Source organism: Apostichopus japonicus, chromosome 4, assembly GCF_037975245.1.
Source record: "Apostichopus japonicus isolate 1M-3 chromosome 4, ASM3797524v1, whole genome shotgun sequence".
NCBI classification, from domain to species: Eukaryota; Metazoa; Echinodermata; class Holothuroidea; order Aspidochirotida; family Stichopodidae; genus Apostichopus; species Apostichopus japonicus.
The window spans coordinates 11,489,647-11,504,694 of NC_092564.1; the positions used below are offsets into that span (position 1 = coordinate 11,489,647).

Here is a 15,048-nt window from a genome sequence, read left to right on the forward strand (position 1 = left end):
TGGAGACTATTGATGCAGTCAGAGTGCCCCTCTCACCTTCACTTTATCAGAATGATGGTGTACTCTTTTTGCAAATTTATTTTACAAAAAATTACACGCACAGTGGCGTAGCTAGGATTTTTTGAGTGGGGGCCATGGGGGGCTGTTCTTTCTTGTGGGGGGCGGAGTTTACTATCTAAGCGGAGCGCCACCTTGGTTGGCGCGGAGCGTACAGAGAAAATTTGAGATTTCAGCACCCCCCAGATCGCAGGAGATGGCACCTGTGAGGCAAAATAGCAACCAAAAAGATGTGCAACTTTGGTGACAGAAATGCAAAAAAAAGTTTTTTTCTCTTTCATGCTGACTGGCCTTGCCAACTCAGCCAGACTTTTAACTTGACGGAAGATGGCATCATTTGTCGTTTCAAGCTGTCAAGGCCTTTCTCCCAACTCAAACCCCTGTGGGCTACCGGTAGATTTGCAGGATATGCCCACATGTGGACTTAAATAGCATTAGAGGAAGGGGGTGGAAGACTAACACGCATCGATGTTTTGGTAATGGTCCACATTGGTGGCTCGGTGCTTATTAGGCCATTTATTGGGTTTCTTGAGGCAGCTGTCATCAGAATCTGGCTTTTTGTGCCAATCGATGACCGATAACATGTATTGGTATGTAAATTTCTTCTTCATATATCTAGCAACACTCTAAAAAGAAATGAGTGGATTTCATTCCATTGGAGTGATCACTCGGCGCACTTCAAATTAAGAGTAAAATTTAACTCTATTGGAGTTAACCCTCACTCCTAATATTAGTGAATATAACTCTATTAGGAGTTAAGATTTACTCCAATGGAGTGGAAATTCACTCTTATACCGGAATGTGCTCAGTGATCACTCCCATGGAGTGAAATTCACCTATGTTTTTATCAGTACAGTACAGTGCATATCATCATAGACGTACGTACGTACGTACTACGTACGTTCGTATATCAGACGCACTCGATACCCACGATACGATACGGTCCTGGAGAAACTATTTCCACTCATCATTTTTTAAGGCGATACAGTAGTGAGTATTGAACAGGCACAGCCGCATGTTTGCAGGAAATTCAGAATTCCCAATATTTTATATCTCTACCAGTAGTGAAAATCATGTTTTGACAGTTTTGTGGACATAAAAATTTGTTTTGTGGAATATTCAATGACATATCAGGGGCGGATGCAGGATTTGTGACGGGGGGGGGGGGTCTGACTGGTCCAGCCGCGCCTGAACGTAAGACTATCTAAGCGGAGCCCCATCATCGGTTGGCGCGGAGCGTACAAGAAAATTTTTGGCTTTACAAACCCCCAGATGGCCGGAAACGGCACTTCCCGAGTATTCTTAGCAGCATGTACCTAGCCTGAAAATATGGATCTCATGTCTGCAATTTCAGGCCCCCCGTAGCTACGCCACTGATCACGCATGGGGCCCTTTCCCTCGAACGCGGTAAAAAAAAAAAAAAAAAATCAGGATTTTCAAAAAGGGGGGGGGGGCCCGGGCCCCCCGGGCCCCCCCCTGGATCCGCCCCTGGCATAAACCACAAAAGAGAAGTAAGGCATGGACACCATCCTTGGCTCCTTGCAGAAGTTTCTGATATATTTTTGGTCACACAATGTAAGATTCCCATTTTACGGATGTAGGTGCATGGGCGGCGATCATGGGGGGGACGGGGGGGACATGTCCCCCCCAATATTTTAGGTGGGGGGATATAGTATCTAATATCCCCCCCAATATTTGGTGGCATAGTCTTTTTTAAGCATATGTTTTGTATTTTTTTATGGCATCGCTAGTAATTTCAAAATAGAAAATGCTTAGATGCAACTTACAATGCCTGGGAAGTGCCATTTCCAGCGATCTGGGAGGCATTTTCGGCCAAAATTTTCTTTTGCGCTTCGCGCCAACTAATGGAGGCGCTACACTTAGAAAGTCTGGGTACAAGCTTTGCCCCTCTCTTGGCAAATTCCTCGCAAGGCGCCTGTCTAACCGTGTCACAATTTGTTATTATATATGACCGAAAGTAGTTTTTACTTTTTTTCGAAATGAATAGCTAGACGGACCGCATCCGTAATGAAATTTGGTTTGCATCTTGTGTAAGTACGTATATGATCCACATCGATATGGGTTCACCGGGTTTCCATTTGGCCTCTTTCCTACAAGATTTCTAACCGCAGGTGCGTAGCCAAGGGGGGTATGAAGAGTGGAGATCGCCCCCCCCCCTCGAGCATATTTTTTGGGTATTTTTTATGATATCGAAGTTTTATAGTAACCGTTATAAGAGGTTTTAATATTTGTACACCGATAATTTAACTGTGTCTGAATTTGCGAAAATTCCTTGACCAACATTCTTCATCATATTTCCCTCTTCTCGTGCAATTTTGACCGGTCTGTTAGGGGTTGAGGGGGTTTTTCTATATTGGTTGTCCATAGATGAAATTTTGTACAACATTATGGGTATGTTTTGAAGTGAATTTATTATTCAAATTCTGAACAAATAATGGGCTTAAAACCTTGAAAGGTGGGGCTGATGGGTATTGTGGGGCGTTACGTAGAATTACCTACAAAAGCAATGATCCACAGGAGATGCAATGAGGTCGAACATGATGTGTGACTGGTGACAATCTTGAAAAAAAGGTTATGAATGAAAAAAAACTATTAGGAAAAACTTGGTTCTCAGGCAAAAGTGTACATCTGGTTGGTCAGTTTCAAGCCCGAAAAGTGCCATTTCCGGTGATCTGGGGGGTTATCAAAACCAGAAATTTTCTTGTACGCTGCGCGCCAACCAATGGTGGCGCTCCGCTTTGATAGTAATTCCCCTGCATCCAAGCCAATGTCCCCCCCAATATTTGAAACAGATCGCCGCCCCTGTGTAGGTGTATCCCCAAGTATTCGTGGCTCGCAAATGACGTGCAAAATGTCCGTGTGACCCGCAAGATCCAATTAGTGCCCACCACTGCTTTGACCTAACTGTTGATGAAGTATCGAGACATACTGCTAAACCAGTAGGAAGGCCCGTGACTACCTTGCTTGGAAAAATAAAGTCGCAATTTAAGGACGTTAAGATTAACAATTTTTCTAGGAAGCAATAAACCCTGCGCAAGATCGTCATACGTGGCGGAGGTTAATCACTGAGCATGTCGGATAGACGAGACTCAACTTACTACTACCAGGCGCGGCGGAACGGAAAAATTATTGGGGGGGGGCTAATGTGTGGAGACTATCTAAGCGGAGCGCCACCATCGGTTGGCGCGGAGCGTACAAGAAAATTTTGGGTTTTTTTAAACCCCCAGATGGCTGGAAACGGCACTTCCCGAGTGTTTTATGCTGCGAATACCTAGCCCTAAAATATGGGTCTCAAGCCTGCAATTTCTCAGATTGCACGTAAAAGTCTGTAAAAACATTGTAATTTGTATATTCGATGGTGTTTTAAGAGAGTAGCTATTACTCGTAGTGTACTCGCAAAGACGTTTTTGAGTGTAGTAAGGGCAGTGGCGGAGCTAGGGGTATTGATTAGGGGGGGGGGGGGCAAGAATGGTCTGTAGGGGCGCTTTCGACACTATCTAAGCGGAGCGCCACCACAGGTTGGCGCGGAGCGTACAGAAAATTTTTGAGTAAAGTTACTCCCTAGATTGCAGGAAATGACCCTTTCCGGGCCTTGCTAATTTGCAGATAAACGGAGAATAAATAGGTGTCGTCGCCATTTTGTCGGAAAATTACACCAACAGAATATGACAAATGTCAATAGGTATATGAGAGCGCAATAAAATAGTCAATAATCGCGAATAAGTTAAAAGTAGTGAAAAGCTGAAAAGGGCGCCAGCAGTCCATTTGAGTCCATCAGGAGGGGGGGGGGGGATCCGCCCCCTGACTGTATATATGGACGCTCCGCCACTAAGTAAGGGGATGTTGGAGAACTGGCTGAAATGAGGCAAGTCATTGGCCTAAGACGAAGTTGTGTTACGCTTACCGGTACTCACACTAACTGCTTCCACTTTTCACGGGGCCTGAAGACGCGGTTGGGTGACAATGTAGTCTATAGCCAGGGGACGGTCCGAGGGACCCCAGCAATTACTAAAATTATTACACCTATATAGTATACGTGTGCATCGGACAGATCGACAAGTATGCATTGAAAAATGGGCAGATGCACGTTTCGGAGCCTTGGTAAATATTGGGGGGGCTTATCATGCATTTGCCCCCTCAACTTTTTCATTGGGGGGGCTGAGCCCCCCCAAGCCCCCCCGGTTCCGCCGCCACTGGGTCCCCTTCATGGCAGTAGGCTTCTCGATCCCACAAGCAGAAGTTAGAGGCTATATATGAAGTCATGAAAAGTCATATCAATACAATAATCATATTAGATAACTTAAATGATCTTAACCTTATCATAGGAACATGTTTTTTCGATTCTCGTCACACCACAAACTTGCTGGCTACGTACGAGCCTGCCTACATTCGTGTGGGCTCCTATAATACTCCAGCGCGCACACTCCCTCCTTTATAAAATACTGAATCCGTCCCTGTAGCTTATATTATGCCTATCGAGGAATTATTAAGAAGTCCCAACGTGAAAAGGTTTCTTTCCACTGTACTGATCCCCTTTGTAACCATCCACCATCAGCGTCCGCAGCAATCAGGTCGCATAAAGTACAGTAGTACATGATGGTACCTTACAGCAATTATAAGCTAGCAAGTCGACATCAGGTCTGTATGAGTAGGCCTACAAAAGTAGGACAAGTTATCTAAACTTTAGAAAACCAAAATAGACATAGCCCTAAAAAACTCTGGGTCTTGTTGTTTCCGTCACAACAGTATGCCATTGGAAGTTAATTATAATGGCATTGACAGTCATTTTACTCTTCAAAAAAAATATATTTAAAAAAAACACACACACACAAAAAACGACTTAGACAAGTCTGAATGTTTATGTCGCAAAACCCATGCCACTTTTATTCAGTGTAGGCTACGTGTTGTTAAATTGTAAAATCATTGTGGTACAGTATCATTGGTCCACAGAACTGTTGAATTTCTGTGCACTGAAACCAGCAGTACTTCATTATTAAGCAGCATTAATTCGAACTTGGTGTCACAATCGTTCCAAGCTGATTGCCAAAGAAAAGATGGAGTGGTTTGAAGGAGAAATCTCTGCTGGCATAGCCGAAGCGAAGAAGCGGAACACCCTTTTTGTCGTGTATATAAGAGGTGAATTAGCCTATTGTTATTTAACACTAAAAGTACTTTAATATAGCGTAATATAGGCCTAGCCTATACTACTAAGTACTAGGTTAGCTATTATAATATTGCGCAAACCCGACCTTAGGCCCTTAACCAACCCTCTAGCCAGACTTAAGTCCTAGGCCTTTGTATCATTATCTTGACTACTTGGGTTTGTCACATTCTCCCTATTTGTACCTTATCATCCAATATTAAAGGCAAGTCTGTAAAAGGAATATATATTGGCATAAAGAAGCAATGTATGATTTTAGAACTGTACCAAATTAAGTCAACGACAGTGCTGCTGTAACCAGTGATCTAGTCTTCACTAATTTTCATTATTCCTGTTGGCGCAAAAATCTGTCAATTATGTTACACAAGATAAACAATATTAATAGTTAAAAAATATGGGATGTACAGTATGAATTTTGGCTCAACCAAACTTCTTTTCCCTTTCCACAATATGTCTATAGATGACTCAGATGATTCCAAGAAGATGGATCAAACTTGGGAATCCCCGGAAGTTGCAACAGTCTGTAAAAAATTAGGATTGGTTGCTATGCGTTTTGTAAAAGACAGGTATTGTTCATCTCATTTAAGGGTTGAATATTCTTTTTCCTGCAATGAATACTTTAAAAAATAATTTAAAATTAAGTTTTGTTGTTTGATGAGTAAAGTGCTAGTTTACCAAATCATATTGTTTATTAAAGGTTCGGCAAGATTTCAGCTTTTGAATTTTTTTTGCCATTAAGTTATTTCATTCATAAACTGGTTGGAATGCCTTTGGATGTGTATGTCTTGTGCCAGGCCACAAAATTCAAGCTGTCGTCTCCAAGCAGTTGCTAGACACAACGTAATAAATATATTTCATTGAGTGCTAGTACCAAATACAGTATAGTCACATGCTCCTTTGGCAATAAGAAATAAATACCTCTTTTCAAAATTTATTATAACTGCTGGTCCACCAATGGTTGTTACATTTTATATCATATGTATCACATTAGCAGGACCTGTTATTTAATGGCCACCATGTTGAGCCCTAAAGTATTGTTTTGTTCAGCAGTACTGTAGTTGTCATATTAAAGTTTCTCTACAGCTTTTGGCATAAATTTGGGCATCTCTTCTCACAAATTTACCTTTCTTAAAGAATGGAGATTTTCCAGTCTACAGTTTCTGCTGCCCCTGGCCTGTCACAGTCATACTGTAATTGCTAATGATTGTGAAGTTGACTGAAGTGGAAAGGTTGACCTGTAGGTACAACAACCACACTGTCCATGCTGTAATTTTATGAATGAAACTAAACTTTAAACAAGTTGTCACATTTTGTTCTTCTTTTCTCGTTTACAGCTCAGAGTGCAAGATGTTCTCCCAATGCTGTATCCTTTCTTAATCTACTGTATGAATGCCAAACTTAGACAAAAGATAGAGAAAATTTGATATAAAAGTGCAAACAATAATTGATATAAGATGGAACAAAGAGGGAAAAGTTGCACCTTTGGCATCAGTGGTATGAATAGCATTTTTATAATTGTATGTTTTGATGTTTTCTAGAATATGAATGCAAATCCTGAGATCAACAGGTGGATGAATTCCTCCAGAGTGTAAACTCAAAGATTCATTTCACTGTAAAGTATTCAATTAGAGGTGAAACAAACATAGGAAGTATTTAACTGAAAGTTATTTCGAGGAGTACTTGAAATGTTAGGTTTACTTATTGTATGAGAGAATATTAAAGGTGACATGCAACCATGATTTATGATAACATTCTTTGCCTGTATCCATTTTGAATTGTAATTCAATTCTGCTAGATTAATCTCATCATTCCTCTTTAGGAAATTATAACTCATTTTCATCCACATTTGGAATAAGAAATTTCCCCCTTTTTGGAGAAGATTTTAATAGCAGATAAAATGGTTGTCACTTGACCAACCTTAGCCATGTACTGATGTCATTTTGAAACGAGAGCCATGAAGTGATGCTATGCAGAATAACTAAACACGTTTCAGGACTTCAACTCTGCTCATACATGTTCTAGTGCCAGGTCAGATCAAGTGGTGCTAACATTCATCACATGGTACATGTACTTAAGTCCCATGGCTTCTTCGTGGGGAGTGACTATCTTTACCTACTTTATCGTTCCGAATCTTCCCACGATACTACTGTATAGAGTGACATGAATAATAATCGCCAACCTGTTTTTTGCGTATTAGGAAGTGTTCAAGCCAATTTGTTTTGAAATTGACACTAGTTAGTGCAAAAAATTAGTAAAACACTTCAATGTGAAACTGCAACAAGAAACTACAGTATTTATATTCAACACCATAACTTGAACTCAAATTGTTGCATATAAAAGGCAAAATGGTACTGTACATGTTAATACACAACAACCATCTTTAACATAAGAGAAACTTTCAGATCCTGTGTTGATTGTGCCTTCTGTGTCATTTATATCTGGAGAAAATGGCGTTCTCCTAGAAGCTACAGCTGGCCAAGTAGATGCTCCAGGATTCATTGAAAGGATCAACGCTGCTGCGAAGGTTAGTTCCCTTATTTGCTTTGGACGGTCAATTCGATACGGGATGCCTGGAAGAAAACAAGTTGATCTTCTAGTACTGTTCCGTGTACTATTTGTCCATATTTAAAGCCATAATTATATGCACAGTGGTAGTTTCCAACTTTCCCAGTAGTCAAGGACTTTGAACATGCACCAAGTTCATGAAAGATGGAAGCCTATGACCTCAGTGAACTTTGTGTAATGATTTCCTGTCATTTGTTGTATATGTACCGAATGTCAAACAGAGTTTTAGATGCTTCTCCGTATCAGAAATGTTTCTTTACTACTGTATATTTATCAAATTTCTAGTTAATATTGCATAATTATTAATCTTTTGTGTTCTACTGCTAGGTGAATCTCTTTTCTGTTGCTTTCATTATATTCTACAACAGGGTCATTTAGCGGTTCAATATATGTTTTCATTTTCTCGTTTGCAGATCCAAAAAGGACAAGGAACGTCAACGACAGATAAAAATTCAAAGCCTGAGCGTTCACAGACTACACCCGCCCAGACAGGTACTACTGTTTCCTTATCACAGTCTACTTGATGTCAAGACATGAATTGCACCCATTTTGTGCTCATCAATGCAATAAAAGTATACAATAATGTGCTGTTGCTACTAGCAACATCTGTTTTTGAGGACCATGATAAGGCAATAAACAAGCTTGTACTTTCCTTCCAGGTTAATGTATGACACGATACAAATCAATTAATGCAAGTAGTAAAGCCGGAGCTCAGAAGTAAAATTTGAAAATCGCTTAATATATTAGAGTAACTTTTGCCCATTTTTTGTCCAGCCTGAGTTTGCTGAAATCTTTACACAAAAAAATCAAGAGACTGTTACTGAAGTTATTTACAAATTGATCCAAGTAAGGTATCCTAGTGAAGTAGTTGATCAGAGAGTAATTTATGAGTACATGGGTGGTGACTTCAGACAGCTTTGCATATGAATTACACAATTGGCATGCCAAAGGCATATCCATAGTTTTCAACTTCTTTTACTTTTTCTTCAAAATACAGTATGTATTTGAAACTTGACTGGTCATGCCAATGAACTGTTTGTCAGTTTCTTATCCCCAGTCAATGCTAAAAGCTCTGCTTAGAGTACATGTAGTTGTTGATGATGGTTTTATGTTAATTAGAGACATTATGTTAATTAGAGACAGCCAACTGTAATGGTTCTTGGGCAGGCAATGGAAACAAACTTGACAGTCACGTTGACAGCTTGTCATCAACGCTCTGTCGACAGATCGAATGTTTTAATATTACTCTGTATATTGTAGAGAAGATATAATGAAAACACTTCCAACCTGTGGCAATAAATAATGATTACCAATGGCTTCTGTTTTGACAATACTAGTTAGTACCGTTGCAGAGTTTGCCGCTGAACTGTTGACAAGAAACAATTTTTTAATATTATTAGAGACAACATCTCCAGTCTCACCCACCCCTGAGGTCCCAGTGACAACCCCGACAGAGGAGAAAGAGAGTGTCCAAGAGAGAGCTGCACGGTTAAGGAAGAAAATGGAAGAGGTTCATGCAAAGAAAGAAGCCCAAAAGAAAGAAGTATGTTTTGTAGATCGTTTGTGAGAAAGTTTGTTTTGTTGGATGGTAACTCTCCCCTCACTCTTAACTCCCTTCCCCTTGCCTCACCTGCAATCATTGACTATAGAGTGCATTTTTCATCCATGTAGTGTCCAAATTTCACTAGAAAAGGAGCATCTTGCATTGGAATCCTCAATGCTGGATTAGCTGATAGGCTGGGAGGTAAGTGCCTACGTAGTACTGTATCCCAAAGATCAAGTGGCCCCCAAGGTCAAGGGGATCACTTGGACCCAGTTTTACACTCTATGATGCCCCACATTGAGTTGCATTGCGAGTCAAATCATTGAATCTCACAGTGTCCCCTGAACAAATTAACAACCTCATTTGAAATATTTTCTGGATCACAGAATTTAGTCGTGTCAGATGATCTGAATTTAAATCATTCAACATCAATTTTGTTTTCATTTTTTGCAGCAGATAGTTATTTGGAAACAATTGACAATCCCTTCGTGGATAATTTACGTTTGGCTTTATACTGTTTGATACTTAATTAACAGACCTTAAAGCAGAAGGAGCTTGAGAGGCGAAAGGTGGGGCAATCCATGCAGAAAGCCCAACAGCAGAGGGCCGAGGATGAATTGAGACAGAATGCGGTAGAGAAGAGGAGGGAGAAGATGGAAGACAAAATAGCAAGACAGAGAGTTCGAGAGCAGATCGCAAGAGATCGAGCTGAGAAGGATGCCAAGTTTGCCACTGCCAGGAATGAGGAACAGAAACGTAAAACAGCAACGCAGGAAGCAAATGTTGAGCAGCAACGGGCAGATGATATAGCGAGGGCAGCAGCCAACCGGTGAGCACTTTATCAGGTCGCTCTGATGTGGGTTATCTCCAGTAACAGTCAGGGAGAAATGGTTTAGTCTGGGCCTCTGGGGATTGCTTTTTTCATTCAGTAGGGGAAGAATTAGATGGTGGACTACTTAGTTGTCTACACATCCCTCCCCCCACCCCCCATATTTTCAACCTCACACAGAAATTCTAGAGAAGTTATTATCAGAAACATGTATTTTAACCTAAATATAGGCTAAACATGCCTCAGAATGCACCACTTGATGTAAAAACTTCTACTTTTATCTCAGGAAGACACCAGACCCCTCTACTTAAAGTTGGCTTCAGTGATGGGAGGGTCACACACCCCTCTCCTTTATAAAATCCTTCATTTGCCTCTGACCTTTCCATAAAGGTTTATGCCCTTTATATATAAGTCAGTATGGGATAATTTAGAATTTACCCCCTCCCCCCCTCACCTTTGAAATCTTGTGCATGCCACTGCTTTAATTTGAAAGATACTACATTGCACCAATTGGCATCAAATTGTTTCTGTCAAATAAAATCTTTTAACAAACCTTTCAGTTTTGTTTACTGAAATTACCAATCAAAATACAACTAGGGAAATGAATTTGTCTCTATTGGATCTTGATTATCTTTGCAGAGAGACGGCCAGGCTTCAGTTTCGCCTCCCTGATGGAAGCAAGATTCTCCATCAGTTCCCATCTTCAGCAACACTAGGAGAAGCTCGTCAATATGTCGCCGAGGTGAGAATATTAACTTGCTGCAAAAGTGCATTTCTTGAGAAATTTTTAAAATTTGCAAAAGGCCATTTCTGATGAATGACTTATAAGAAAATTGTTATCATTTAGTAGCTTTGGCAACAGCTAACATTCCATTTTTATTGTGGAGAGGCTTTGTGGTATATCCATTCACTTTCCTCCCTGTGTAGTCTTAAGTCTTGAATTTGCATTTTTACACCAGTTTTGGTGAAGGAAAAGTACTCACTTACTGTCTGCACAGAAATATAAATGCATAAGTGAAGTTAATGAATCAGGTAGGAACAGAAAATGCAGTTACTTGTAACTTGTGCAATACGACCTTCCGGTTTGGAAAGTCACCATCAGGCTGTATCAAAGATTCTTTTTTTTTTTTACGTTCAGCAAGTTGGCAGTGTCCTTCAAGACTTCAGCATGTCTACGGCTTTTCCAAGACGTCAGTTTGGCACGAGTGACATGGACACCTCGTTGCTGGACTTGCAGCTTGCCCCATCTGCTGCAGTTATCATTTTACCAGTAAGTCCAGAAAAAGTTTAACTGCTTTCTAGAAGTGAGTTGATTTCTAGGAGAAATTTGTAAAAGACAGGCAAACTGATGGATCAACTTGCGGGTTTGTTAACTACCCCAGATTGCCTTGAAGCATTTGTTAAAAACTTTGCCCTTACACTGGCTGTTTACTTATGTCTTTATAACCTGATAGGGTGCAGAACATAATAATTTTCTGTACAAGACAGCTGTACCCCCTTAAGTCCAACAGGTTAACAGTGCGTTACTAAAGGCTTTTAAGATTCGTGCATTCAACATAATAATATATTTATTTGTCAGGAATGCTCCTATAAGGATGACGAGCATGAATATAGTGCAGGATGCTGGGTCCTACATTTTCTAAAGTTGTTAATTTAAGGCATTTGAACAAAAAGGGCACATTGATGGATAAACCCTCTGGTGTTCACAGGATCATTTCTCCCAGACAAAGTTATTGTACCAATCTGTAGCTAGAGCTTTGTGCTCATTTGTGATGCTAATTTCCAACTTAAATGTTTGCTTGAGGGTGACTTTCTATATTGTATCTCCTCGGGAAGTAATGTCAGAAATGAATTAATGGCTTGCGGTAACAATGTCTATATCGTTCTGTTTTAACAGGGGTCGCAGAGATCAAGCGCATCGACAGCTGTGGCAAGTGGAGGCGGATTAATAGCCCTGCTTCTTGCTCCCATCATTTATCTTTGGAACTTTTTATATACGTTTATTTTTGGAACACCGACAGAACACCCCGCCTCTGGTGACGTAACTTCATCCAGTCCACAAGAGCCTCCGCAGGCAGATCACTACAACACCATGGGTGCCAGACCCAAAAGGTGAGTACAAGAGCAAAAATGTACAGTATTGATATGATATGCATGTCATATTGATATGGTTTAATACTCTTTTACTTAAGCATGCTCCTTGGAAAAGATAAGGTTTAAAAAAAATGTAATAAATTGAGACTACCTGAGCACCAGAGAGGTCATCTCTAAGAATGTGAAGAAAGAAATGTTGGCATGCCTCAGCTACAACATTTTCCTTTGGCAGGGCAGCAATCACTAGTATTTTGAAATCATTCAAGAAGAAATAAACAGCTGTGTACTACCATGCAAACAACAAGTTAGGACAGGATGCCAAAAGTATTACGGTAGATAGTTTGACAAAAGTAGAGCAAACCTTGTTAAGTTCAGGACATTAGACATATTTATAGAGTATGATATATATATATATATTCATGGAGTAAGAAAGACAATTGGGTCTTCAAAGGCCGGTCACTTTGCGAGATCATTTGTCAATTTTTTTAGCAATATGTGCACTTGGCCTGTCCCATAAAGTTGTCTAGTATAGGCAACATATCAATTTTAGGGGGCTCGGGGGAGCGGTAGCGTCCTCCAGTCAGGCTGTGTAGGACATATTCTTTTGTGCTCTCCAGTTACACACATGAGACAGCGCTGGTCTGTAGCAATAATGTCTGTTGCTTGTTGTTGAAATCAGTCTCTGCTGCTGTGGGGTATATTGTAGCTACAGCAGATTATCTTTTTGCAGCAGGGCTCATGGGATATATACAGTCAGGTGTCAAAATATATGTTAGCATGTGTTTGCTGCATACTACAATATATTGTTAATCTTATTGTTAACAGTTCTTAAGTTATCGTGATAGGAACCTGACTTAACAGAAAATGTTTTCTATGGTTGTCATGTTTTGTTTGTTGATTTTTTTCTTTCTTCTTTCTTCTCTCATCTCATGAAGTTCTTACGCCAGGAGGAGAAACCCGCCTCAGCCAGAGGGTGGATCGATCGCAAGACAAGAGGGAAATATTCACAGACTAAACAGAGATGACGACAAAGATGATGAAAATAATACTTGGAATGGGAACTCAACACAACAGATGTAAAAAGAGTTGTCAATGGTCAGACTGGAAGAATATAAATTACTACCGTTTTAAGGAGATGGTTACGGTTCATTGCTGGAAAGATACAATCCTATTCTCATGTAGATAACGTACATTGCATATTTCACACTACCGAACAGTCTCATATTAATGCTACCAAGTATCTTGTCCATTCCACACATGGTGTGATCAGCTGTTAATTAAACTAATTACTCCTTTAACTCTAATTACTTCTCATCAGAGCTTTGTTTGGTAATTAATTTTTGTGTATCTGGTATTAAAGAAGTATACCCAACCACTATCAGTGGAACATTTGGAAAATTTGACACTCGGGCACCAAGAAAAGCAGACCGTGATTAATTGTGTTTTCATATGGCTATGTGGTTGCAAACAATACATGATTAAAGCTACTATGGAATAATTTAATGTTCTGCTCTTATGTAATTGGTTTAAGGTTTATGAGTTTTTTCTCATAATATGCTGAAACCGTTTTTTTTAGCTGCTATACATCATTGCATTTATGTCACAACTTGCAAGTTTTGTGTAGCACTTTTGGTACGCTGTACCAGATGCTATGTTCTATGCTATACTAGATAAATTATTCATTTAGTATAGCATCAACAAAAATTGCATTTATGTTGCAACTTGCCAGTTTTGCGTAGCACTTTTGATACGCTGAACCAGATGCTATGTGCCATGCTATACCAGATAAATTATTCATCTAGTATAGCATCAACACAACTGGCATTTATATTGCATTTTTGCCAGTTTTGTGTAGCATTTTGGTAAGCTTTACTAGATGCTATGTACTATGGTATGCTATACCAGATAAATTATTCATCTAGTTTAGCATCAATGCAACTCGCAATTATGTCGCAATTTGCCTGTTTTGTGTAGCACTTTGGTAGGCTATACCAGATGCTATGATGTATGCTACATGAGCTATGCCAGATGAAACATTTCGTAATGACGTCAGTTAGCTAGACACCGATGAAAATATAAACGGTAATTGCTCAAAATTAAGTTTTTAAGCACAGCGTTCTTGTCATTATCAGCAGAAAAGTATTTTGTGTTTTACTTATCATGAAATAAGTTTACTCTCTAAGAACCTTGCAAAATTATGAGGTTTTTTTTGTTGCTCTAAGGAGTATATAAGATCAGCTTTTGCTTGCTTGATACCTTAATGGTACAATTGAGTGCTTGACTATTTTTTAGGAGTATGAATTTTGTTGGGAAATATAGAAAATATTGAAAATACTGAAGTCTGTTTCTAAAGTAGTTGGTGCAAAATGATGGTTATCTTGAGTCTGCTGGATGTTTTGTGTGAGAAATCTTTATATTTCTGCATTTGACTGGTATTGAAAGAGAGGGAACTCCTCTTTCTCAATAGGGTTGAAAGATCAGTTAAAGGTTCCTTGATCTTTCCAAGGTCAGCTTTGCTAACCCTAGTGTCATATTTTCCATGGTTTTCTCCAGTAAATCTTGAGCTTTTCATTCATGTCAGAAACTTAACATGAATTATCTTCATATTTCTGTTTGGCATAAAGCTGGTCATATTAAATAAATACTGAATAAAATGCATTGAAATAAATGATTTCATAAGTCTTAAAAATCAAACGTTGCAAAGGGTTTGTCATTATTTGATTCCTGTATTTGATCCTCAGTTGTATTTGATCCTCAGTTGTATAAAGAATGACAGAG

At 39.6% G+C, this 15,048-nt stretch overlaps 1 protein-coding gene across 1 annotated transcript; it reads left to right on the forward strand.

Moving 5' to 3' along the window:
* Nucleotides 1-5,033: 5,033 nt before the first annotated feature.
* LOC139966449 (UBX domain-containing protein 4-like) lies at nt 5,034-14,964 on the forward strand. Its single transcript, XM_071969456.1, has 11 exons — nt 5,034-5,214; nt 5,700-5,805; nt 6,574-6,602; nt 7,642-7,763; nt 8,218-8,296; nt 9,205-9,347; nt 9,884-10,176; nt 10,816-10,918; nt 11,315-11,446; nt 12,074-12,288; nt 13,206-14,964. Exons 1-11 carry the CDS (start codon nt 5,133-5,135, stop codon nt 13,348-13,350), a joined length of 1,449 nt encoding a protein of 482 aa, XP_071825557.1. The 5' UTR covers nt 5,034-5,132; the 3' UTR covers nt 13,351-14,964.
* The last annotated feature ends 84 nt before the right edge of the window (nt 14,965-15,048 follow it).

Excerpts from the sequence above, each read along its gene's own strand:
- LOC139966449 (XM_071969456.1), top strand. The coding sequence starts at position 5,133 with ATGGAGTGGTTTGAAGGAGAAATCTCTGCTGGCATAGCCGAAGCGAAG. Across the intron at positions 7,764-8,217 it reads GGATCAACGCTGCTGCGAAG|ATCCAAAAAGGACAAGGAAC; the intron begins GTTAGTTCCCTT and ends TCTCGTTTGCAG. Across the intron at positions 11,447-12,073 it reads CTGCAGTTATCATTTTACCA|GGGTCGCAGAGATCAAGCGC; the intron begins GTAAGTCCAGAA and ends CTGTTTTAACAG.